Raw genomic sequence first — 25,728 nt, forward strand, 5'->3', positions numbered from 1 at the left:
TTTAGAAACAGATTAATTTGTCTTTATTCACTCAGAACTCCTCAAATCTTGAATTTTCTGCAGTATAAAAGAAATAAAAATGTTTACTTACAAATCAAGTTATAACAGGCAAAACCACAAGTGGATAGCTACAATATAAAAATATGCAGTACTTCCAGACATCCTAACATTTGTTCAATTGTAGGCAATTCAATATTCTTCCCCTAAAATTCCAAGTAACAAATAGCTACCTCCATAAGGTTTAGGTCACTCAACCAAGAATTATCCCACAAGTTAGACCAGTCCTCTGTAGAAATATGTGAGCCTGCTGATACACAGATCACAGCCCACCAGTTCTGGAACAAGTGCTGAAAAAGACCTTTTTGGCTACACCTGTTGTAAAGGTGATGACACTACACAAGGAAGTAATTTGTCTCCACAAGAGACTGAACTCAACAGCAGAAGACTACAACATAATGCTTCCCCAGCTGAGTACTGATGTCTAAGAGGAAGAAAAACATGTTCTACTGTATCTAGGCTTTTAATTTGGATTAAAGGCATTTTAATGTATTTAAAAATGGAAAGAATATAACCAATATTCAGGGCATTCATAACTAATTTTATGGGGTTGTTTCAAAACTCACAAGATCAAGAAGGTCTCAGACAATTCAGGACAATATGTTCTCTTCTGTCAGCTCTAAACAACATAGTTACACACTTACTTGGGGGTGGGAGGAAAACAAGAGCATGCTTCTTACATTCCTCATCCTCTCACCATTTATGAAAGCCACAAAAATAAAAGTTGACTTCTTTCACACTAACAAATATACATTCAAACTTCCCCCCCCAAAACAGGAAGCTTCTCACACACTGATAGTTTTCTCCAATGACTTGCACCCCTGAAGTTTTCAGAGACAATCCAAAGAAAGCATTAGCCATCCTGCTGCTGAATGAAAGGGTTTGGGATAGCTTCCATTCCATCCTGTGGACAAATCAGAACCACAGAAGTCCCTCTGCAAACCACAAGTCCCAGCTGACGTGTGTCTTCTGTTAATTTAAATTGATCATCTGGATCTAAAAAGCAGAGATCCATGGTTAGAATAGGAAAGTAACAAAAAGAAACCAAATTCCATCAACTTCAAAAAGCACAGATGTGCATGTTCTTTCCTGGCATAACTGCTTTGTTTTATTGAACACATGGACCATACAGGTGATGCAGCAGTGACATCTGATATTTTCAAAACCTCACCTACAGTAAGCAATAACGAAAACTTGCTTTGTATGCAACGAAAAGCAGAACACATTTATTAAAGAATTCATAGATCTCTAATTAATAATATACATGCAAGTGATTAAAAAAAGCTCTTGATCCCATTTCAAATGTCATTAATGTTGGGGATTAATGCAAATCAGAAAAAGACCATGACTTCTCAATGCACTAGGGAAGAGAGCACCAGTCCATTCTCAGACCAGGCCAAACAGGGCTGGATTGGGACAGACAAACACACACAAACCAACCACTTCTACCTTCCATATAGAGATATCTCTATGTTCAATAGAAATGAACAACACCTTTTAAAACTCTCTTTTAAAGATGAAATTCAAAGCTTCAGGTGCTCCCTTTTAAACAGATAGGAGAACACTCTTCAAAAACACTGTCTTATCAAATGATAGGCTTTGTATCAGAGAGACAGAGATACTGCTTTATTCAAGCTTTAGAGGACAAGGGCGGCCAATGAGATAACTATAGAGGAGCTCAAGCAAGGACTACCAGGGATGTTCTATCACAGGGAATGTGCTTAACCTAACTTCTGCTGCAGAATCACCTTTAAAGGTCATCTAGTACAGCCCCCCTGCAACAAGCAGGGACATCTTTAGCTAGACCCAGTTGCTCGGAGTCCCATCTTCGAACGATCCCAAGGATGGGGCACCTACCACCTCTACTAGCAACTTGTCCCAGTGTTTTTATAACACTCGTTATAAAAAAACCCTCTTCCTTATATCTATATCTTCTGTTATATCTACATGGACCCTCCTTTAGTTTAAACCCATTACCTCTTGCCCTAACACAATAGGGCCTGCTGAAGCATTCACTCCCTGGCATTTCCTTTTATGTCCCTTTAAAACTGAAAGGCTGCAATACCATCTCCTCGAAGATCTCTCTTCTTCAGGTGAATACCTCAGCTCTTCCAGCCTGGCTCCAGAGCAGAGAGGCCCCAGCCCTAGGAGTATCTCTGTGGCCTCCTCTGGCCTGGCTCCAGCAGGAGCTCCACATCCTCTGATGCTTTTCCCCAGGGCTGGGGCAGCTCTGCAGGGGGGATCTCACCTGAGCAGGCAGAGGAGCAAAATCTCCTCCCTGGGGATGAATCCCCCATCCCTGGGAGGGATGCAGCCCAGGATACAGCTGGCTTTGTGAGCTGCAAGCACATATTGTCCAGCCTCTCATCCACCAGTATGTCCAAGTCCCTCTCAGCAGGGCTGCTCTCAATCTATTCATCCCCCAGCCTGGGTCTTGCCGAACCTCACGAGGTTCCTGTGGCCCCTCTTCAAAAACTTGTCCAGGTCCCCCTGGATGGCCCCGGCCTTCAGGTGTGCCACCTGCAGACTAAGGGTGAACTTGATCCCACTGCCTGTGTTCCTGATGGACACTAAACAGTACTGGTCCCCACAGAGATCCCTGAGGGACAGCCTCTGTCACTGATGTTCACAAGGACATTAAGCCATTGACTATTACCCTCTGCATATGACCATCCAAGCAATTCCACATTCACCAAACAGTCCACCCATCAAACCCATTTCTCTTCAATTTAGGGAGAAGGATGTTGTGGGGTGTGGCAGCAGCTCTCAGGCCAGAGAGAGCAACAGACAGCTTTCCCAGGCCTTTCTGGGAAAAGGCTGTGGGATGATCAGAGAAAAGAATGAGAAACAATTCTTATCTTGGCCTGCCACACCTGTTATTGTGAACATGTATAATGTGTTACAGACATTTGTTCACCAAAGGGTGATTTCTTTATTAGCCAATAGTGATAGTGTTTGGATTGGAGGACCAATTAGGTCCAGGTGTATCGTAATGGTCTATAAAAGCAATGGTTTTCTTGATAGCTATATATATATATATATATATATGTAATAAAGATATTGATCAGCCTTCTGTGAATCATGGAGTCAATGCTAATTATTATCCAGCTGGGGGCCCGCTGCTGTGACAGTGGGGGACTGTGTCAAAGGCCACTGGGTTGTTCAGACAGCATTTTCCCTTGGTAAAGCCACGGTGGATGTCTAAAATCACCTCCCTGTCCTCCAAATGTCTTAGCAGAGCTCCAAGGAGGATCTTTTCCATGATCTTGCCAGGTACAAGAGGTCAGGCTGACAGGACAGTAGTTCCCAGGCTCCTTTCTACCCTTTTGAAAAATGCTTTCAATGTTCCCCTCTTTCCCATTACCTGACTGCCATCACTTTTTAAATGTTTTAGAGTAGCTTGGGAACTGTAACAGCCAATTCCCTCAGGAACATGTTATCAGGTCCCATAGACCTGTCACCTTATGTCTTTCTTTACAAGATAGTTATCCGAAGCATGCTACATTTGGGTGATGTCAATCTGCAGTTTCTGCTTATTCACTTACAGAGCTGTAAGATTTCTGTCAGGAAAATCACTCAGGGAGGGGAAGCTTTCCAAAGATTGCACATTACTTACCTCGCATATATTCAATGGTACCATCCAACACAAGGTTCAGAAGAGGGTCAAATCCTTTCAAGACACCACTTGCTATTGAAGACCACACAGAAAACAATGATTAGGACCAAAACAAGACCAAAACAAGCAACATAAGACTTCATGAAAGTAGATTCAGTTCTCCAGCTCTGTTCCCTCCTTCAGGCAAGTCCAAACAAATTAGGCCAGAGATATTAAGCAGTGTCCTCTTTATCAATGGCGAGTACACAAAAGCTGGTCTGCATTGCACCAATTAAAACTTACAGACTTTTCAATCAATTCTTCCAAATGTTCTTCAAGACTCTAACATTTTTGCTTTCAGCCAATTTCAAGGGCATTTTAAGAATACTGTATAACAAATCATTACAAGTCACACAAAGAAAAAAAAAAGACAACTCCAAAAGAAAATAAGTATCTTTAATGAAAGGTTATGGTTAAAAATAAAGCAAGATCATATTTTAAATTCTTTCCTCAGAAACCCCATCTTACAAGTGCCCTCTTAGCATATCATGTCTTTAGCATAAGCACTGCCTCACGGGAAGGCACTGCAGATAGTCCAGCACTTTGTCCTAATGGAGAATGTGATTCCACAAGACTAGTCACCAAATATATCACAACATTACACGGAGAGACTACCCAGTTTGACAAATACACTTCTCAGTAAGGAGTTCAAGTAGCTTCCAAACCCTTATAAGCATAAAGTCACAGTGGAGTTTGAAAATGCAGCACATGGTAAACTCAGACAAACAAGCACCTGCGGGTGGCACCAACTGCATCGGGATGTACCTGCCCAGCTGGGAAAGGACGGGGATGTAAAGGCACGGTGGCATATATTGAACCACGAACTCCGGGCATGCTTACCATATCAAGAGATGAAAGGCACGACAGTTGTATATATTGTTACATCCATAAATATTTCTTTGTTCCTTTAAGTGCATCCTTGCAATGCAAGGAGAAAGGAAAAAAAAAACAAACAGCCAAAATAAGGCTGTTCAAAACAACTAATAAAAGAGATGCACAGATGAGACATAAAGATAAAAGTGCACCCAGGAGATCAATGGAATATTTAAACGAGAGAAGCTTCACACCAGTAACTGCAACCACTAATAAGTAAAAGCACCCACTACTCCTCCGCTTCCCTGGATGGGAAAGCAGCGTGAGCAGGAGGGCAGAGCCGCCAGGCATCAGCTGAGGGAAAACGCCAAAAGGCGGAAGAGCTCCGTGCTGCAGCCACGCGCCGGGCTCACCTTCCCGCCCGCCCTGGAACTTCACCCGGATGGTCTTGTCGATGTACTTGGAGAGGTCCAAGATGCTCTCCTTCTTCTTCTTCTCCTTATCCTACGGCAGAGCACAGGCGGCCCAGTTAAAGCGCGCCAGCCGCGGAGGCAGAGACCCGGAACGCGGCTGCGATGGCACCGCGGGGGCCACACCATCCCTTACCGCCATCTTCCCCGCGCCGCCGCCACCGCCGCCGCCACTCGCCATTTCATTCGGCACCGCCAGAAGTGACGTCGTGTCCCGGCGGAGCCCGTTGGCGGCTCGGGGCGCTGGGGCGGGACGTCCGGGGCGGGCTCTGGGTGCCCGATGCGGAAGGGTCCGGCCCGGCCCAGGTCGGAACAAAGCGGCGGCGGCGCGGCAGGCCCGGCATGGCGGCGCGGCCGGCCCTGCTCCGCCTCTGGCTGCTCCTGTATCTGCTCCCGCAGGTCAGTGGCTCTGCCGGGCTGTGCGCTCCCCGAGCCGCGTGCGGGCAGCCCGGCTGAGGGCGGGGAGCGGCCCCGGGCGCAGCCGGGCCCGGGCGGACTATGCGGCGCGTCCGAGCCCGGAGCCGCCTCCCGTGGGCGCTCGGAGGTGCTGCAGCCAGCCCGCAGCGCGCCGGGGCCGAGCCGTGGCCGCAGGAAGACGGCGGAGCGCATGGGGCTGCCGGCCCTGCTCTCCGCGATTTGGCAGTGTTGATGTATCTGTGGTTCTGGGGTTGTTTGAGACTTTTTTATTCTTTCCGTAGTAACTAGCGTTTTCCTCGTAGTTCCTAAAACTTCGGGGCCCCCGTGGGTCCAGCACAGCATCCTCGCCAGGCAGCCCCAGGGAGCGGAGCGCAGCCGAGCCCCCGGGCCAGATCCCCGCAGTGACGACTCTGGCTTTACCCTGACTGATAGACTCCCTGTGAGGAAGCGTTCAGCAGAAAAGAAGGAATTTCTGCTGACCCTGACTCTGTAGTCTGGCTTGAGTCTTGTATTGTCAGTACTAAAATATTAATTATTTTGTGGGATACATTTCTAAGGGTGTGATAAAGTAGGCATGTAATCCTGATACAGGAGAGAGTGGATTTCTAGTAATTGCGTTGCATGGTACATAGCTTTTGCTTTTGAAGTTCGGTGTTTTGTGTTCTGAAAATTTTGAAATGTCATTTAATGTGTCATTTAAACTTCTTGACTGTTTATTAGGTAATTTGGAGTGTATTATGGCTTCTTGAATATTATTGGTGTAACATCTTAACATGGAACTCTAATTTTTCCTTCTTCTCCCTCTGTCTCCTTGCCAGTAATCTTTAGTTACAGAGTGGTCTGATTGTCAGCTAACTTCTTTATTTCTGTATAATTCCCTTTTTTAATCCATTATCATCATTATCTTCATTATGTGTTCATTATGCTCTTGCATGCCCCATGCAATTTGTCATCTCCACTGATGCTTCACAGGGACTGGTAGTTCCAGTGTTGGCCTGACAAATTAATAAGATATAATTAACAAGATTAATTTAATTAGCAAATTAACAAGAATGAGTCAAAGACTGGCATGGAGTCAGTTTGGTCCATCAGTTTGGGGAAGGTGAGCATATGGCAGTGCAGAAGGACAGTGGGTGAGATAGTCCACCGGTGGGTACTTTGAGATCTTGCATTCAGCTCCATGTATTGCAGCACATTCCTGTCTGTAAACATGTGGTATATTTGTGCAGTGGAAGTGTTAATGTACTTGAATAAGCTTGGGCAGACTGGCCAGGGTGCTGAAACAGTCCTGCTGCTGCAGTGGAAAGTGGATGTACTGTGCTTGAATACCTTGTATTGTGCATAACTTCTGCATCTCTTGTGCTTGCACTTGTTGGGATGGCTTGAGTAGTACATCCTCCTTAGTGTGGGGCAGAGAAGAGTGCTCTGCTGCACTTGTCCCAGTTTGGTACCCCTGTGACTGATGGCTGGAGTTATTCCAGGGGACAGAGCTAACAGCTGTTGTCAGGAGCTGCTGTTTGTGTTTGCTGTGTGCCAGCAGTACTCATTCTTAGTGCCTTACTCTTGCCTTAGTGAGCATATACCTTTATCTCCCTCCTTGAAAGAGGATAATAGAAATGTTTTGTTTATTTGTTTTCCCTGGGGCAAGAGGAGGTAGTGTCCACATTTGCTTCTATCTTCTGATTTAGGGAGATGGATCAGCTTGGCTGCTGAAGCATGGCTCTTCCAAATCTGGGTCCTCTTCTGGGAACACTTTAAGAGTGGTGTGATCTTGTAGATCCAAGTACAGTCTGCACTTAGATCTTGCTTTGGTATTTGAGTTCTCACATTTCATTTGAATTCCCATTCTTTCAAGGCATTGTTACCCCTCAGTTTCCTGTAACAGCAGCAGATATGTGAGCCTTTGACTAGTGACGAACATAGCAACATGATCTGCAGCAAGTGTGTTGGATCTAGCTGGCCTTCACTGTAGCAGCTTTCAGCAGACTATGTTGAATTGAGGTGATGGGTTGGTATTTTAAATTAGGGCACTCTATGATATAGGTCCAAAGGATTGGAAAGTCTGTTGGAAATTCTGCATTAAGGTGGTGGCTGGCAATTTAGTCTCCTGGAATTATTGCATTATGAATACGTAGCTCTCTGCACTGTACAGTGTTTGTTGAAGGAGTGTTTTATTTGTGTGCAGCTTTGCTGCCTGCTGTTACTGGTCTCCAGATGGATCAGTGTAGTTCATGGGAAAGAATGACTCCAGCTCCTGGGAACTCAAACATGGTACCTGCTCTAAGAGTAGGACAGCTCATTCATTCCTTCTTCAAGGAACACAGCTCCAAGTGTCTGTGAAATCTCTCTGAGATGTGAGTGGCTAGGTCAGTTAATAGAGCTACTGAAAGCAGAAAAGTTGTATAGGATGTCCAGGTGAGTGTGGGGCCAGAGGCAGGGAGGAACAAACAAGACAGACATTGGATTGGCTCAGTAACACTGAAGTTTCTTGAAATACTGGTGAGCTGAATTCTTCCTCTCTGCCTTCTATCACTTAACTTGCAAGTCCAGTGCTTGCCTCTGAACTACATTAATTCACTAATTAAAAAAACTTGCACAGCAAATAAACTGGGGAGCCTTCTTCTCTTTTATGCATTGATCTGTGGAAGGCCCTGATGAGATTTACAGCTAACAAGTATGCCCTTCTATTACCACAAACATTAGATTAGCTCATCTGTCTGTTAAATTCTGCCCTCAGATTTTACATTTCTGTGGTGTGAAAACCTTTTCCAGTTTTGCAGTTTTATAGAAAACACTTCCTTTTGTGTTAATTATACACTATTGTGTGCTTTTTAAGCCACAGGATCAATAAGATGCAAGTATTATAATATACCTTATTATCACAGCAGCTGTTGTTTTTCTGTGTTTGAAAAAGGCTGGACTTGATATCCTAACACTTGAAAAAGAGCCTTTGGTGTTGAAGGCACATTGTATAAGATCTGCACAGGAGATGATATTTTCTCCTGGGTTAATCTAGGATACGAAGTGGTCTCTAGGAATAAGGAATCATCATAAATGTTGCCACTATGCCAGTGCATCAGCAGCACTGCTTGAACTTTTGTTGTCTCATACCTACTTACATGAACAAAAACAAAACTGGATGCATGAAAGTGGATAAGAACAAACTTCAGAACTATGCTTTGCTTCTAAGTGATAATAGCTTTGTAAAAATGTCTATTAATCCACATTATCCGCAGATTATGTTCTCCACAGAGTTTCTAGAACTCTGTGTTCTCTCTTCTGCTTTTAGCCCTGCTCATATTGCCTTTAATTTCTCTCACACTTGACTTTCATTTGGCTTTTGGCACACAAATCCACATAGCTTCTAAAATGTTATGAGCATTTCACATTAGGAACCTTTTACTCCTTTAATATTTCTCTGAAGAACATCCATTAAATAGCTCAGAAAGCAAAATTGTGTATAACAGTCTCCTTGGTGCCTTTTAAGAATTATTCCTGAGTTCCAGTAATGGTTATCTCCTCAGAAGTGTAGCAACACACCCTATATTTACTCTCATTTTAAAGATGTGTGCCATATATCTCATAGATGTAAAACTTTTAACTGTACAGCTTGATTGTTTCCCATATGCATAAAGCTGTTCAATTACAGGAATTAGCTCCTACAAAACTGCCTGAAGATTTTGGAGAGAGTTGTACATGTAATATTCAAAACTAAGATATTCCATGCTTTGTTTGTGTATCTAGGCCCAGTTAGACCACGTACAATAAGCAGGGGACATTCTTTTGTTCTTGTCTTTTGTGTGTGACTGTATTTGCATCTCTGTTGCTTGTTACTCTTCAAAATCAAATTCAAGGTAATAAGTACAGGTTACTTTTCTAAATTACTTGTTTTTGTTGTTTAGGTGCTATGGTTGGATACCTGAGATATGAGTTAACAAGTCCACTCTAGCAGGGAGTTGGAGTTCTTGTTTCCTCACAGCATATGCACAGTAGTGTCTCTCTTTCTCCAAAGATTTCTTGGAAACTTTCACTGTGCTCAAGTGGCTTTAATCTGCACTGTGCTAATTGGTGTGACCTCCCATATGAGCATGCTTCAGGACAAATGTCATTAGTTCTAAAGGACTTAATTAACACGAATGTTATAAAAAAGGGGAAAAGTTGCTGCATATGTTAACAAAGACCATTTATATGCAGAAGAGTTAAATATAAAAATATCTACCTCCTGTATATTTTTACAATGATGTTTCTTTACTGCTTTGCTGACCTCTTGCAGCAGAATGCCATCATTGCCTCTGGGCACACTGTGTGTGTTAAAGAGTGATTTTTACAATGTGGGTGGTAAAAACTGGCACAGTGTAAAACACTGGTAAAACACACAACTCCTCTCTGTGTCCAGAGAGGAGATGGGTGCCCCATCCCTGAAAGTGTTCAAGGCCAGTTTGAACAGGCTTTGGTCTACTTGAAGATTTCCCAGCCCATAGCCAGGGGTTTGGACAAGGTGGCCTTTAAAGGTCCCTTCCAGTCTAAACCATTCTGTGATTCTCAAAAGTTTTCCAAAAACCATCTTTTTACCCTGAGTGCCTCCTAGGTGTGCATGGTAACTTCTGTGTAGAGGGGTTTGAAATAAAGAGGGAGAAATAAGTGTGATGGGTTCTTTTAATGGATTTTTGAACAAGCATGTTAAGATATGACATTGCTGCTGACTCCAGTCATCTTTAGCATCTTGTTCCTTGGCTGCTACATGAAGAAACAGATTTGTTAGGTGTATTTGTAAGAGTGTAACTGCATAATTATCAAATCATTGGTGTGTTTAGGTTAGGAATGTTAAACTAGATGTTGACAAATTAGTCTCTCACAATGTTCTAATTAGTAGCAGTGATGACTAGGGATATTATGTTATATTTCTCTCCTGAACAAAGTTTCATCAGTTCTGGTAGGCACCAAGTGATTTCCTTGGGGAAAGCTAAAGTGGAGCAATAAACCAGTTAAACATATCTTCAGTCAGTGACTTCAGTTTTGCTTGAGTGCTGGACAAGAGAAAGAGAGAAGGAAGAATGGAAAGGAAGGAGTTGGATGTGTGGGTAGAGAGGAGTATGGCACAAAGCGGGGATGGTAGAAAGGTAAGATGGTTGCAAGGGGAGAAGGCTTGTTGTTTGGTTTTGGGGGGATTTTGGTTGGTTGGTTGGTTGGTGGATTTTGGGTTTTTTGTAACTTCCAAGTGCTAAGTGCTAGTAAGGATTAGCAAATGTTCTCAATAAAATGGAGAAACTTCCCATTACAATAGAAAACAAATGCTCTGGGAACACAAAAATGATAAGAGGAAGAATCCAGTCACATTACCAGTGTTTGGTATTCCTAAGGACTGGATTTCTAAATCAGTGGGCTGAAATAGTATTTTGAGACTGCCACATTTAATGTGAGGTCAACTTTTTCCTGACCATCTAGTAGCTTGTATGAAGCTAAAATACAGATATGATTTGTATTTGCTCTCAGCACCATCCTTTTGTAATCTATTACCAGACAGCACTGTTTGAACATTGAAATTGCTCTGTAAGAGCACTGTGAGGCTCTAAAGCAGCAACTGAAGATCAACAAGACTCTCCTTCAAAAAGAAGCATTGGTCTGGGTTTGTACAATTGAATTACATTTTAAAAGTTACGTTTTGTCCTGCTTTCTGAGCACTACATTTGTATCTTAATGTATTTTTATGTGAAGCATTAAAATCTTTTTGCAGCAGCTGGTCAGATCTTAATCTGAAATTGAATTCTTAATATGTTGATGTTCAAACCTGACCAAATGGCCACAGAATGTATATAAGCAAACTTCACACTGAGGAGCTGATGTTCAGTATTTTGTATAAAGGAAAGACTTCTTGACTTACTCTTTTTCAGTGAGTGGAAATGGTGCCTGACAGTCCTCCCCAGACAGAGCCTGCAATCCCTGTGTTGCTGCTCTGAGGAGCAAGTGTCCTGTAAAACTTGATGGCTGATTGTTAAAGTGATTCTGCTCTGATGCCTTCTTGTTCAAGCAAGAGAAGGAGCCTCTTGTCAGAGAGAGGAGCATTGCAAGGGCCCCTTTTGACACTTAGAAATGGCCAGGATTATTTCAGCATCCTTAGAACACTACAAACAGACCTCATTATATACTTTGTGTTTCTTCAACCATTTCCAAGATCAGGGAGGATTTACAATTATTTGGACTCAGTTAATACAAGAATGAAGTCAACACTAATTAAAGGAAACCACCACTAGTGATAGGAGAGTTGTACAAACTTCTGCTGTTGTTTTGTTTGTATTCCTACTTTCTGATTCCCTGGGTAAACATCTACTAGGACTTGGGGTACAAACAGACAACTGCATCAACTCCACAGAAGTACTTTATTTTGCAGGTTATATATATACATACATACATTATATATATATATATATATATATATACACACACACACACACACACACACTCTCTCTTGTAGGTGATTTAGGTTCAACTTTTTGGGTGGAAGATGAGGAATATACCTAGTACTCACAGAATTGTCTCATTATACACAGGGAAGGGAAGGATAGAAGTAGACGTTTAAAAGAACAGACCTTATCATGAAGAATAAGATTTGTGAAAATGTCTGTGTTAAGGAAGTATTTGCTAGTACCTACTTGTGAGCCCCCAGATCTTCCAGTTTTGCTGGGAAATGGCCTGGTACAACCTGACCTAACCAAAATAACGAGGAAATTACTGTGTTTGCTGTGTATTTTTTTTGCAGGGATGGGAGGCTGAAAATATTTGTGCTAAAATCAGCACATCTTGCAGTTAGATGTAATGTGAGCAGTTCACTGAACAAGCAAGTTACATACTGTATGTCACAACCGAGACATCCAAAACTGGTAGTTTGCTGCGTGTTGCCTTTTTTTTTTTTTTTGCTGTAGTTCTTCTCTTTCTCCATGTTACTACAGGATCTGGGTTCTGTTATCTCAGTTTCCGTGAGTTCTTCAGGAGAATTCTAACATGTACATGATGCAAAAGATAGCTAACCTCCTTATAAAAATAAACATGATATGCTGCGGGTAGGAATATCTCTTTGTTGACTCATCTGCCTGGTTGTGACCCCTTCCAAACCTCTTGGGCATCTATGCACCGGGTGAACAGGGTGAGAAACAGAGAAGGCCTTGACACTCTGCACACTGTTCAGCAATAGCTAAAACATTATTTTGTTATCAGCATTGTTTTGGGCACAAAACTAAAACACTGCACCATCAGCTGCTGTAAAGAAAATTAGCTCCATCCCAGCCAGACCCAGGACAGACCTTTAATTATAAATATTAGATATGTAATCTCCCTACTTATGTTGTTGCAGATGTTGTTGGAGTTTTGACAACAGTGACAACTGGTCATTGAAGCAGTGATAAGTAAATGCAGTAGGTAGACTTGAGAGTCTCCATGTGCCACCTAGGACAGAAAAAGAGCTGCTGCTGCTGTGGGGTCTTGCCACATCTTCAGCAAAGGTGTCCAAGGTTGAGTTTTGGAGTGATACAAATCTAGAATTCATCATTCTTTCAGCCTGTATTTTCAGGAGTTGATATCTTATTCATAAAATCATGAAATGGTTTGAGTGGGAAGGGACCTTAGAGATCATCTAGTTCCAGCCCCCTTACATGGGGTGGGCTAGGCCAGGCTGTTCAAAGGCACATCCTGGCCTTGAACACTTCCAGAGATGGGGCAACCCACTGCTCTGGGCACCCTGTGCCAGGGCCTGCCCACCCTGCCAGGGAACAATTCCTGCCCAAGATCCCATCCAGCCCTGCCCTCTGGCACTGGGAGCCATTCCCTGGGTGCTGTCCCTGCAGGCCTTGTCCCCAGTCCCTCTGCAGCTCTCCTGGAGCCCCTTCAGGCCCTGCCAGGGGCTCTGAGCTCTGCCTGGAGCCTTCTCCTCTGCAGGTGAGCAGCCCCAGCTCTGCCAGCCTGGCTCCAGAGCAGAGGGGCTCCAGCCCTTGCAGCATCTCCGGGGCCTCCTCTGGCCTGGCTCCAGCAGCTCCACGTCCTCCTGATGTTGGGAGCCCCAGAGCTGAACAGAGTACTCCAATTCTCATATCTGTTCTGCATTCGTCCAGCTTCTTTCCCTTGTTGTGGTTATATACATTTGTGCACCACTGTAGTTTGAGGTTGGCTTTTTGGTTTGTTGGATTTGGTCTTTTTTCTTTAAACACATCCAATATTGTTTCATTTGATTCTTTGGCCAATTGCTGTGTAGGAGGGAATGCCTGATGTATCTAAAGTCTTTCTTCGAAGCATGATGGAAATAATAACAAATTCCACTGTACTCCCTGCACAGATATGAAAACTTTTTAGACTCTTGTTTTTCTTTAGAAAAGCAGGGCAGTCAACAGAAAGTTACTCCCTTCACTTCTGATATTTTATGTAATCTAAAATTCTTGTGAAATTTTTGTTACATTTTCAGGTGTACTGTGAGTATGGGATGGTACATGTCCTTTCAGAGAAGGGGAGCAGCAAAGGAAAAGACTACTGTATTCTCTTCAACTCTCAGTGGGCCCATTTGCCACATGATCTGGGTAAAGCTGTAAGTACCTAGCTAACTGATGACAAAAAGTGTTTAAAAATGCCTTTGTTACAATGAAACTTCTGATTTCTTAGTTGGATTAGTAGAATTTGAAGCAACTACTTTGTTTGCTCTGCCTAGAAAGTATTTTATCTCCTAAGATCACTAGGCTGTGCTAGGATGGCAATGTTCATTTCCAGGCATTGTGCAGAGATAATGACTATTGCTGTTCCAAACTAAAATACTCCTTTTCAATGGTGTGATCAATGAAGTTAAAATGGCACATACCTGGGCTTGCAAAGGAGTTTTTGTACATCAGCTTGGTACAAGAAGATACCACATGACTTTTCTGAATATAGTGAACTGTGGCCTTTAGTCCTTTCTCAGTGTCAAGTGTAAGATTAGGTAGTCATAAACTGTGTCAAGCTTTTGCTGCATTATCCAAAGCTGTATGAGCTGAAAATGGAGTAAATTCTTAGCTCTTTTCTGTGAGACAAAGTTACTGGCACTGAATGATGAAATCAGCAAATGCACTTTGAATGAGCCCCACAGAATTATTAGAGTTCCTAGGCGAGTCTCAGTTACTTCTGGTGGGTTTATTGCACTAGATTAGTCCCTAGATACACCAGTAGTTGTCTTTGCCTTGTATAGGCTCAGCTGATAAACTCTTGCACTTGCCCTGCCTGTATAATGTGAATCAGCACATGCATGACTGACTGTGGTACTTGTGAGAGTTGGGAACTGTACTGTAGGCACCTTGTTTAAATCAGTCTCATAAAAATTCACTAGAGTCATATCTCAGTAGCTCTGCAGCAGCCAATACAGTCCAGAATAGCTTGCACAGGCTTGGGTGGTGTATGCTATATCCCTTGCCTGTCCCTGTCTCCTTCCTTGGTTCTTTTCTGCTTTTCCCTTCTTCCACATTCTTGCTCCTCCTCCTTCAGTACTCCAGCAGTACAGCTCATTAACTGAGGCGATGCAGTGCACCACTCTGACCTCACTCTGCATTTGTGTTGTGCTCTGTGCTCTGAAACCTGGATGACCAGGAAGTGTGGGTTGGAGCATTTCACTGTCTCCAGAGGTCAGGCTGGAGGCAGCAGTTTTCTGAATAAGGTGGAAGCTCCTGACAACCTGACACTTCTCTTTCCATCCTAAAACTGTAGAGTCCTTTACACAGGTATTTTATGTTGTGCACCTGTGGATTTCTAATACAAACTGTTCCATTTTTTCAGGTTAAAACTTTACCTTGACTCTTCTCAAATCTGACAGCTCACCTCAGCAAGGGCTGAGACCTGCTTCTCTTAGCACAGCTTGGTTGTTTGGTAGATAATTGCAGTTTTCAGGTAACTTGCAAATAGAACTGGGAAAAGATGCTGGTGATTGTTTAGATTTTGCAAGGAATAATTCATGCTGGTGTTATTTCTAAAACCTTGAAGTGTCTCTGGGATGTTCTTGTTGAAACACACCAGATTAGATGCCTTTGGGTCTGAGGAAGACCAAAACCAAGGAATTGGGACAGGCTTGCAATGTCTCTAGATCACAAGTGGTGAGAGAAGTAGCTTAAAATCCAGTATTCAAGTACTTGGGATGCAAAATCTCAGGTCCCTGGATACAGTAGGTTTCAAGATGGGAGTTTATTCCATATGCTTCTGTACTTTTCCCCAGCCTGTGTTTTGGTTTCTAGCTGTTCATACCCTCCATCATCCCAGCCTGCCATTCTGCTACCCCAGCAAAGATAAAACCTTGCTCTGCTCCTCCCACATCCTGGCCGTGTGCATCAGAACAGCAACAATGCTGAAGAAAATAAATACAAGTGAAGGTCATATCCCAAATTTTATTACCAGCAGAATTCTGTAAAATAAGGTGAAACAAGGCAGGTCCCTACATAATAGAGAAGGCTGCACTGTTTCAGCTTTCATTTTTCTCTGAGAATAGTCTACCACTCCATTACTAGAAGGTTTCAAATTACTCTTTAGAAACTCTGGCTTCTGCTCTTGACTTCCTTTATTATTTTACATTATAGATATGTATTTAACTAATTTCTTTTTTTCAGTCACTCCTGCAACTGCAGGATCAGACAGCATCTGTTTTGTGTTCTCCTTCTGATGTACCTCATGGGGGATTTAATAACCAAATCCCCATGGTGATGCGAGGAAATTGCACCTTCTATGAGAAAGTGAGGCTTGCTCAGATAAATGGGGCCCGTGGGCTGCTGATTGTTAGTAGAGAGAGACTGGTAAGTTGCTTTTTATCTTCCTGCTGATACTCCTCTGATGCTAGATATTGTCTTGTCTTCAGTGCATATTGCTGGTATTTGATGTTCCTCTTTAAAGTAAATAATTCATGTGTGTTGCTGCATGTATATATGTTGTATAGTTATGTGTGGAAACCATACATCTGACGGAAGAATGAATGAAACAAGAGCCCTCATTTCAGTAGGAAGGGTTGGCACGGAGCTCATGTGAAAATTCAGGTTAAGGGCTCAGGATTACCCCTTGTTCTGAATGAAATACTGGAGTCAAAGGATGAGGTTAGTTTGTGACTCCATCATACTATCACACTGAATCTAGTGCTTTAGATTCAGCTGGAGCAGCAACAGCATGTATTTTGTAAAATTAGTAGCTTTGAAAATAAAATTAGTAAATTTGAGTCCTGGTCAATACTAGAGGCACACAGCAGTCATAAACCTGTGACCCTGATGTGCAAAAGATACTGCTTGGTTTCATTGCTTCATTTTGCTGTTACAGTCTTATATTACTTCTGTTTTACTGGGAGCAGGCATATATTTTGACTTTTGAGTGTTTGCTGTCATTAAGTTCTCTAGTCTAGAGTATTTTTCAAATTAGCTGGAACAGAGTTTGCAACTTTAACCCTTCTGAAGGAATAGAAGTATTTGCAGAAAGAAACATATTCTTACCTGGTTTGAACTGTCTTTCAGGTTCCTCCGGGAGGTAATAGGAGCCAGTATGAAGAGATTGATATTCCTGTAGCTCTGCTTAGCTATACTGATATGTTAGATATTGGCAAGGTAAACTCGATACTAAAAGCTCTCATTTATATTATCTCATTTAAATGAATCACTGCTCAACAGTATTAAGTTCACCTTAAGAGCTTTGAATATGTAGGGAGTGTATTCATGAAGATTGCATTATTGTGTTTTGGAAAAAAAAATCTCTTGGGAGGTTATTTCTCATCTTTGGAATAAAATCCAAATACAGCCTGGTGCTGGAAATAAATATCACTAATAGAAGAGCCAATAGATGGCTCTTATGTGTTTATAATGAATCCTGATTCTGAAGTTGCTTAGTGAAAATTAAGTAAGGGAACCTTTGCTAAGGTGGCTTTTTGGATGTCCTTCCTGACTTGTATTTACCTCCACAGAGTTTTGGCAGCTCAGTGAAAGGAGCAATGTACGCACCAAATGAACCTGTGCTGGACTACAACATGGTGATTATCTTTGTCATGGCCGTGGGGACTGTTGCAATTGGAGGCTACTGGGCAGGAAGCAGAGATGTGAAAAAGTGAGTAACTAAATGCAGTATACCAGTTTTCCTGTATTTTTCACAGAACAAAAAATAGGTGGTGTTTATGTAAGCATCACCTGGCAGCTCTGCTAGTGAGGTTAGGAGACTCTAGGGAAAATGCTGATGTGATGTTTGAAAGGCCCTGAGTCTTGCATTGGTTTGGTTGCTGTAGGAAATTATTAGAGTATAAATTGCATGTAGATTTTTTTTAGGATTTTGTCATGTTAAAATACCAAGCATTTAAAAAGCTCAGAAAGAAAATTATTAAGTAATAGGCTTCCCTTTTGCAAAAATTCACCACATAAATGCTTTGTAAAAAAATAATACAATTTTCTTTTACTGGTATAGGGCAAACCAAATTGATTGGATGGCTAACATATACTATGTTTGTTACCAATTTTGAAATGAAATTTTATGGTTGCTGTTTGCCAGCAAGTGGGATTGGGAGAAGGAGGTCATTGTGCCACACTAATTTCTAACATATATTTTGTATACACATCCTGATTCAAGGATTTCTTCTAAAGTTAACAAATTATTCTGTGGTAGTTTTCAGGATTCAGTTGAGTTTTTAGCAAATGAAATAGTCCTCTAGATAAGTTAACACAGCAATTACTGGTTTATGCATTTGCGTTATAGCTGATGTTCATACCTCCATGGAAAATACAGTGTCCCACTGACTTGAGTGGGAGTCAAAGCAGGCATTGGTGTTGTTTCAACCCCTTGTGGTTTTTTGCTGAAGATTCAGCGTCCTTGTGTATTTTGTTGCAGAAGGAATGAACTGATGGTAGCCATGTTACTCTTTCAGGAGATACATGAAGCACAAGCGTGATGATGGGGCAGAGAAACATGATGATGAAACGGTGGATGTGACTCCCATAATGATCTGTGTGTTTGTAGTGATGTGCTGCTCAATGCTCGTCCTCCTTTATTTCTTCTATGACCACTTAGGTACTCTTAAGGTTGTATTTGTATTGAAACATCTTCAATGTCACAAGGCTGACATTGTTCAAAGATCACTTTATTGTGAAAATAATAATGAAACATCTCTCTTCTGTCATGTGTCTTCATCCCAATATGATTTAAAATACTGTAAGAAAACTCACTAAGTAGATTTCTAATCCTTCTTTTTGTGAGGTTGATCATAAAGCTTCTTTCAAACATTAAAGCCTATTAAGTAGATACAGACTTAGTATTTTCCACCTTTTACTTTTGTTAAAGATGTTCTCAGACCTATTCTTTCTCTCTATTATTGTTCAATTTGAAGTCAAGATCAAGGATAATTTTTTTATCTTTATAAAGATTATAATATTCTGCTGATCACTCATCAGATTGACAAAACATGAGAGCCTAATGCTTCTTCATATTTTTGAGGAAGTAGTGAAACATGCATCCCATCTCTGTTGATTAATTTTGCTACTTAGTGACATTAATAGTCCCTTATAATGCTCCTGTATACTCATAAAGAGAAGATAAATGCTTCACCATAGGTTGCCTTTGAGGCTTATGACTTACTTTAAGAAGATTAGGATAGAGGTTTTGATTTGTTTAAGTAGGTATTGCATAAAGTACACCTGAGTAAAAGGAGCTAGAATTAGATACTTAAAGAGCACAAATCTAATCAATCATTTAAAGTCTCTGAATTTACCTTTCACTGTTGAAATGCAAGCCTTATTTCTCATTTAGTCTTATTGACTGTCTGTTCTTTATTCAGCCAGGATACGAAAAAAGCATTTCTTGCCTTACCTTACTTGGACTTAATACTTTTTTCCCCTCAGTCTATGTTATAATAGGAATATTCTGCCTGGCTGCCTCGATTGGTCTTTACAGCTGTCTGTCTCCCTTTGTAAGAAGATTCCCCTTGGGAAAGTGTAGGTATGTGGCAACTTAACAAAATTTTAATAGGGAAACTTAGATTTTTATGCTGTTGGGTAGGTGTGGGGTTTAAAAGGTGGCTTCATGCTTCAAAATGGTTATAAAAGAAGAGGCCATATATATAGATAGACAACTGTAGCTTTGGTGTGATTCTTTTTCAGAATCCCAGACAACAACTTGCCATATTTTCACAAGCGTCCCCAGGTCCGGATGTTGCTCTTGGCAGTATTTTGTATCTCTGTCAGCGTAGTCTGGGGAATCTTCAGAAATGAAGATCAGTAAGTGATCTGTGCTAAAAACTTTTCTGTGCTAAAAATTTTAATACACTTTATTATATAAGTAACTGATATCCACAGAAGTCAACATGTATCCGGAAATTAGGAATGACAGGAAAAAAAAATAGAGACATGCAGAAATTCTTAGTTGTTCCTTATGTACTTAATCTTTTTCTCGTTCACTTAAATTACAGAAAACTGTCTCTTGTTAAGCTTGAATTTCTCTGAGTCCCAGTCAGTATTCTGATCTCTTTGACTTAAGACAGCTTTTCAGAACTGATATGGAAAGTTGGACACAAGTTGTCTAACTTATTTCTTCATGAGAATAAGAATTGATAAGATGGTCAAATCTTGAGTTTCTCTCAGCTTTCTTGTGCAAGTCAGTAATTCTCTACACCCAGTGTTGCTGTATACCTAATTGTAGCAGGTTCATACTACTTTTGTTAGAGGTGTATCTTTTACAGTGTTGTGGTTTTTGTTTTTGTTTGGGATTTTTTGCATCTTACCTCACTCCCAGATATTCCAGTTTTCCCATGTATACAGGTTGTGTTCATCTTCTTGGTTCCTCTATTGGGGTTCAGTATTGGAACTGAAATGCTGGCTTATGTTTCTGATGATGATATCCAAGATGTCTGACTTGTGCTTTGAATGTATGGCAGTGCTTTTGTGGGATATGTGTTCTGTGTGGATCATTCAGTGACAGAACTCAAATCCAGGAATCATCAACTCTGAAAGACCCTTTAGAGAGATAAGTGTCAGACTGAGGAGTACTGCAGTACTATAGAAATGTTCCAAAATATTTAGGACTAGGAAATCCATTTTCTGCATCAGTGCTGAAGTGTGCCTGAGTGTTTCCTGCAAGAGCTCCATCAGCAAGTACACATCTATTGATCCCACAGCACCATCTCTCATTGTACCTAGACCATAGCAATTTTTGGGAAACTTTAATGTTGTTTATCTCAGATCCTACTTCTCTTTAACCCTAGCAGTTGAGAGTAAAGCAAAGAGCACTTCTATACTCAGCTTGCAAAACACAATTGAAAAATAGGCCCAGCTGTAAATTTGCCTCAGCACACAAGGGTGCACACATATACACAGGACAAAGGTGTACCCAGCACTTCCCATTTTGGTATCCTCTGACCTCATTCATCCAGTTTTCAGTCCCCCTCACTGCGCATTCACCTTGTACTTCATCAGTTTCTCTGTGAGGATTTTACAGAAGATAGTCAGTGGAAAGCCTTACTGAAGTCTAGATAGATGCTATCACACAGGTCTTTCCTCATCTCCTAAGCACTTCTTTGTGGAAGGTTATCAGGTTGATGAAAAACAACTTCCCATTTGCAAACTCATGCTGACAACAGTGTCAATTTCAAGCAAGTACTTTGAATAAAAGGGTTTTTTCTTTGTCCCAAGCAGATCCTTAGTGAGGACAAGGCTTGGTTTGTTTTTCCTGCTGTTTCCTGCAAAAATGTTACTTTCCTTTTTTTAAGGTGGGCCTGGGTTCTGCAAGATGCTTTAGGAATTGCTTTCTGTCTTTACATGTTGAAAACAATTCGCCTGCCTACATTTAAGGTATGAAAGTTAAACAGAAGTTACAAGCTTTCTTCTGAAAGTTAAAGAGAAGAAGTTTGCATGTATGTGTTTGAACAGAGGAGTCACTTATAACAGAGTATATTGCCTTGGAAATGCACTTCCATTCATATGTAGCATGGAAAAAGGGATTCAATGAGTATAATGAAGACCCAGAAGTGGCATGTGATTGTTCTGTAGATTCTGTAGAGTGTTGACTAATAAATCACCCCTTTATTTATGTATTTGGTACTTGAGTATTTTATCTGGGGGGGATGGGGGAGGGTTTGATTGTTTTGATTTTATTTTTCAAATTGACATATAACTAATGCATCAGTCTAGTGGTTTTTTTCAAATCTTTCTGACCTTAGTCAGTATCCTAAGACAAAAATCAGTATTAGTAATTTAGTTGCCCCTTAAGCAGCTCTTCAAACTCTTGTTTCAAATTATCTTCACCTATAAGTTTGTATAGACTGGCAGTAAATGGGTATATAGTGTTTCAAGCTATGCCTGGCATCTTATGGTGCAGAGATTCTTCATATTTCCCAGTAAACTGAAGTGGCACCATTTCCAGATTTTACATGATAAAGAATTTTGAGCAATAACATGTAATTTTGTGTTTAAGAATTACTTAATTTTATATGGTGCATGCAAGACCCTGTTCCTCTATCTAAAATATTTAGGAATCAAGAAAAATACACTAATGACTTGTTTTAGTCTTTGCAAGCCCTTTCTTTGAATAGCCTTCTAATTATTAATTCTTCGCTGTTTGCTAATGTGTAAATACCAATTATCTTGTCTCTTCCTTCAGGGTTGTACCTTACTCCTCCTGGTTCTTTTTGTGTATGATGTATTCTTTGTATTTATCACACCTTTTCTAACAAAGGTAAGTAAGGTGCTTCTCTATTGCCTGCTGCCCACAGAGTAGACTTGTTTCTCTGTGTGTTCCCAAATGATCCCAGAGCTGCTGAGTGAAGTGCTGATTTACAGTTTTCCCATTTTTTTCTTTAGACTGGGGAGAGTATAATGGTGGAGGTGGCTGCAGGCCCATCTGATTCTGCCACTCATGAAAAGGTACTGCATGTTGTCTGAAAATCTGGCTTTTAACTGTTACACTTTTAACTTCTCTAAAGTTCAAGACCACAAAGCTGAAATTAAAATGCCAGTCTGAAAAGAACTTAATGTGGGAATAAGTACTCCTGAATGTTTATTCTGGAGGGGCAAAGCAGACTTGCAGTGGTTCATCACACCAGCTTTGGTTTTCCTTTATCTTTTTTGACAGGGTTTCAAGATAAGAAAGCTGGTTAGCTCAGCTTCACAAAAACATGACCACATCTGTAAATATTAACTTGTTGCTAATTAAGCATGAGCATCTTTTCCTAAAGAGATAAAACATATAATCAGTCTGTCTCTTCCCCATCCTTCCCTTTTTTGACATTTGCTTTATGAAAAGCTGAGGCTGTAGGTAAAGGAGAGAAACACAAATTGGAGACAGAAGAAAGCAGAAGTCAGTGTTCAGTGGGTTCTCACCGTTGGACAGCAGCCAATTGCATGAACACCTTACAAGATGTGGCTGACTCAGGGAGGAAAGTATGTGAGATGTAGGAGATAGTGAGATATCATGAACAAAACAAAAAAACTAATCAGTAGGAAAACCTGGTTATGTTAATTTAAGGATTAATTTGATCTGTTTCAGCAATGAATGTAATAGTGTCATGTGGGAAAATAGCAAAGCAAATAGGTTGTTTGCAGGATGTGGATCAATCCATACAGTCCATACTAATTTCTTTGACTTCTTTTGTTCTTCTCTCCTGTACCCCTTTAGTACCCCTTTGGATTCAACTTTATGCACAGAATGAATTGTATAAAATAGTCATGAAATTATAAGTATATAAAATTATTTTGGCACTAATATAAGAAAAAAGAAAATAAAGTTTCTTTAATGTAATGTAATAAATAAAAGACAGGTTTGCAAGGGACCGTGGCATACTGTGCCTCACATTGCAATTAATGTAATAAATAGGAACACAGGGGGCGGGGAAGAGTCTTTAAAGTGATTTTTAAAATGACTTTTTAAAATTATTCATGTCTTGGTCTTTTGAGACTTTTATTGCACCCAGGTGAATGAACTGTATAAATTATTATTTCCTATGCATGTAGCTGCTTACCTAAATTTTGTACATACCTGCAGCCAAAGCAGAGTTGATACCCAATTGTCTGTGAAGACTTTGAAGTTAAGCTAGTATTTAGAAAGTATTTCATCTCTCGCATCTTAAATGCATTTTGTTAGTTGTCAGTAATATTGTATGTAATGAAGGTGTAAAAAGATTCATTTGACATATTTGAAACTTGTACTTTGAGTACAACAGGAACAAGTTCTGGTAGGTAGTGTCACTATGCTTTTCATCAGACATGTGTCTCTCTCATTCCAAGCTCCCAATGGTCCTGAAGGTTCCACGACTGAATTCCTCACCATTGGCTCTATGTGACAGGCCTTTTTCTCTCCTAGGATTTGGAGACATTTTAGTTCCAGGTATTGTTTATTAGTATGTTAAGAATTTTACATGTTGCATTGTCGTATTAGTTTATTCCTCTTGTATTCCTGCTTCAAGTGGAGGGTTTGATTTGACTACTATAAACCTGATGAATTTTCAAGTATAGGGTTTTTTTGTGCACTGCTCACCTTTTCAACAAGAAAAATGCACATTAATCCTATGGTTCAGTTTCACATGCAGTGATGTAAGAAATGTAGAGAAATTGCAGGAGTAGATTTAGCAACTGATTCTATACTATGAAGCATCTTTGCTAGTGTGGTGATAGAGGAAATTATTTGTCCATTTGCACATGGATTAAGTACAGATGCCTGACCACTCAAAAATTCCTAACTGTTAGTCACACTACACCCAGTATTTCTGCCACACCTTCTCTCAAATTTGATTTTGGATAGTATGTAGAACTATCCCTGGCATCACTGCAGGTGAAAAAATTATGCACCTTCTGGCTTTCAGATTTCTTCTGCAAAATAATTTCGTTACTTTTTTGTATTTTGGGAAATATGAACTCTGTCATGCCCATTAGTCTCCCCTCCTCCCCCCAACCTGAAGCAGGCATAGTCATTAACCATAAAATTCTACTGTCTTCAGTACCAGCTCAAAGGGCTGAACTTACTCTTACTCTTGTTGTGAACGTTGTATTTTTACAAATGTTTAGTAGGGATGAGATGACATTTTTATCTATGATCTGCATGTTTGTAGCTGTGTATTTTTCTTCTGGAGTGCTTCCAATACATGGGGCTTGTACCATCAGATAACTGGTTTGTAAATTGTGCAGCCTCCTGGATATGTTGTCATGGTGCTTAAACACAGGGTGCCAAGAAAGTTCTTTGGGGAAAAAAAATTCTTGCAAGTTCCTAGCTGGTTTGATGATTTTATTTTTATCATGAAGTGCATGACTAGGTTGAAAGCATATTTTAATTGTTCTTTCTTTTCCTAGGCTTACTGGTAGCCTATTGCCATAGATTTGATATTCAGGTGCAGTCATCCAGAGTCTATTTTGTAGCCTGCACAATAGGTATGTACCACAGTGCCACCTGAACACAAGACCTACAGAAGTGGCTCCCTCTAAAAGCCTGTCATCAGTCTTGCATGGCATAGTTTGGGGGCGTTATCCTGTTCCTCCTTTTATTATTAAACAGAAATATTTAGCAAAGTGCTTTCAAGGCTAGATCTTCCATCACCAAACTAGCTGATGTTGCTTTTATGAGCTGTTTCGCCTGCCTTACATAAGGGGAGCTCTTGTTACCATGGCTGCCAAGGGTCTCAGTCTACCCCTTGTAATTACACTATTTTTACATGTGCTCAGCTACTCATCGTGGTTTCTTGATTCATGAATCTTTGAGTTTATTGTGCATGAGAATTCAGGTTCAGGGATATCATCCTTTGACATTGTTCTTAATTTCTTGTGTATTCTTAAAATCCATAACCTGTGATTTAGGAAATTTTATTATGAAGACTATAACACCTCTAGATAAATTTTCTTCTTTAGTTTGTAAAATCCATGGAGTTATGTGGAGTTATGAACATAAATACTACTGATGAATAGGATCTGACAGATTCCTGTTGTCTTTCTTACAATGTGCTTCTGCTAGCAAAGACTTCTAATGCTTGCAGTAAATGTCATGAAAAATTGTCATTAACAGCTTCTTTAGAAATTCTTTTGAAAAAATATCTAGGTTTATGGACACTTCTAGCAGGGGTAGAGAAATGCTTTTATTGATGTTCCAAATCATTGTCTCTCATATATAGTAAAACAAATTTGTTGTCTTATCTGGTACTTTAAAAATATGTTTGCAGTAATTGGAAAATGTGTTGGTAAAGAGTCAGCAGTGTGCTATTGCAGCACTGAGAATGAGCCACATACAGGGCTGAGTTAGCAAGATGTAGTCAGCAGTTATGAGAGGAGTGATTATTCCTCTCAGTTTGTCACTTAAGACTGAGTTAACAGGGATCCCTGGTGCCAGACAGACATT

The 25,728-nt window shown here is 40.7% G+C and overlaps 2 protein-coding genes across 3 annotated transcripts in view; one reads left to right on the forward strand and one right to left on the reverse strand.

Moving 5' to 3' along the window:
* LSM7 (LSM7 homolog, U6 small nuclear RNA and mRNA degradation associated) lies at window positions 1-5,277 on the reverse strand. Its single transcript, XM_038163488.1, has 4 exons — window positions 5,132-5,277; window positions 4,939-5,029; window positions 3,674-3,745; window positions 1-1,053 (listed from the first exon to the last, which is right to left on the reverse strand). The coding sequence occupies exons 1-4, from the start codon at window positions 5,174-5,176 to the stop codon at window positions 911-913; spliced, it is 351 nt and encodes a 116-aa protein (XP_038019416.1). The 5' UTR covers window positions 5,177-5,277; the 3' UTR covers window positions 1-910.
* The window catches only part of SPPL2B (signal peptide peptidase like 2B), a 24,591-nt gene continuing 4,101 nt past the window's right edge, over window positions 5,239-25,728 (forward strand). For both annotated transcript variants that reach the window (XM_038163477.1, XM_038163478.1), the window contains exons 1-13: window positions 5,239-5,394; window positions 13,862-13,981; window positions 16,014-16,196; window positions 16,899-16,988; window positions 17,342-17,481; window positions 18,290-18,432; window positions 19,260-19,356; window positions 19,518-19,634; window positions 21,122-21,203; window positions 22,012-22,086; window positions 22,212-22,274; window positions 23,634-23,733; window positions 24,693-24,770. In XM_038163477.1, the coding sequence (XP_038019405.1) occupies window positions 5,338-5,394; window positions 13,862-13,981; window positions 16,014-16,196; window positions 16,899-16,988; window positions 17,342-17,481; window positions 18,290-18,432; window positions 19,260-19,356; window positions 19,518-19,634; window positions 21,122-21,203; window positions 22,012-22,086; window positions 22,212-22,274; window positions 23,634-23,733; window positions 24,693-24,770 (1,345 nt within the window). In that variant the 5' untranslated portion in view covers window positions 5,239-5,337. The remainder of the gene's footprint in view (window positions 5,395-13,861; window positions 13,982-16,013; window positions 16,197-16,898; window positions 16,989-17,341; window positions 17,482-18,289; window positions 18,433-19,259; window positions 19,357-19,517; window positions 19,635-21,121; window positions 21,204-22,011; window positions 22,087-22,211; window positions 22,275-23,633; window positions 23,734-24,692; window positions 24,771-25,728) is intronic.

This window comes from Motacilla alba, chromosome 28 (genome assembly GCF_015832195.1).
Source record: "Motacilla alba alba isolate MOTALB_02 chromosome 28, Motacilla_alba_V1.0_pri, whole genome shotgun sequence".
In the NCBI taxonomy this organism is placed as follows: Eukaryota; Metazoa; Chordata; class Aves; order Passeriformes; family Motacillidae; genus Motacilla; species Motacilla alba.

Coding starts and splice junctions, on each gene's coding strand:
- LSM7 (XM_038163488.1), bottom strand. CDS start 5,176: ATGGCGAGTGGCGGCGGCGGTGGCGGCGGCGCGGGGAAGATGGCG. Junction 3,746..4,938: donor GTTCCAGGGCGGGCGGGAAG/GTGAGCCCGGCG, acceptor GGTCTTCAATAG/CAAGTGGTGTCTTGAAAGGA. Junction 1,054..3,673: donor TACCATTGAATATATGCGAG/GTAAGTAATGTG, acceptor TCTGCTTTTTAG/ATCCAGATGATCAATTTAAA.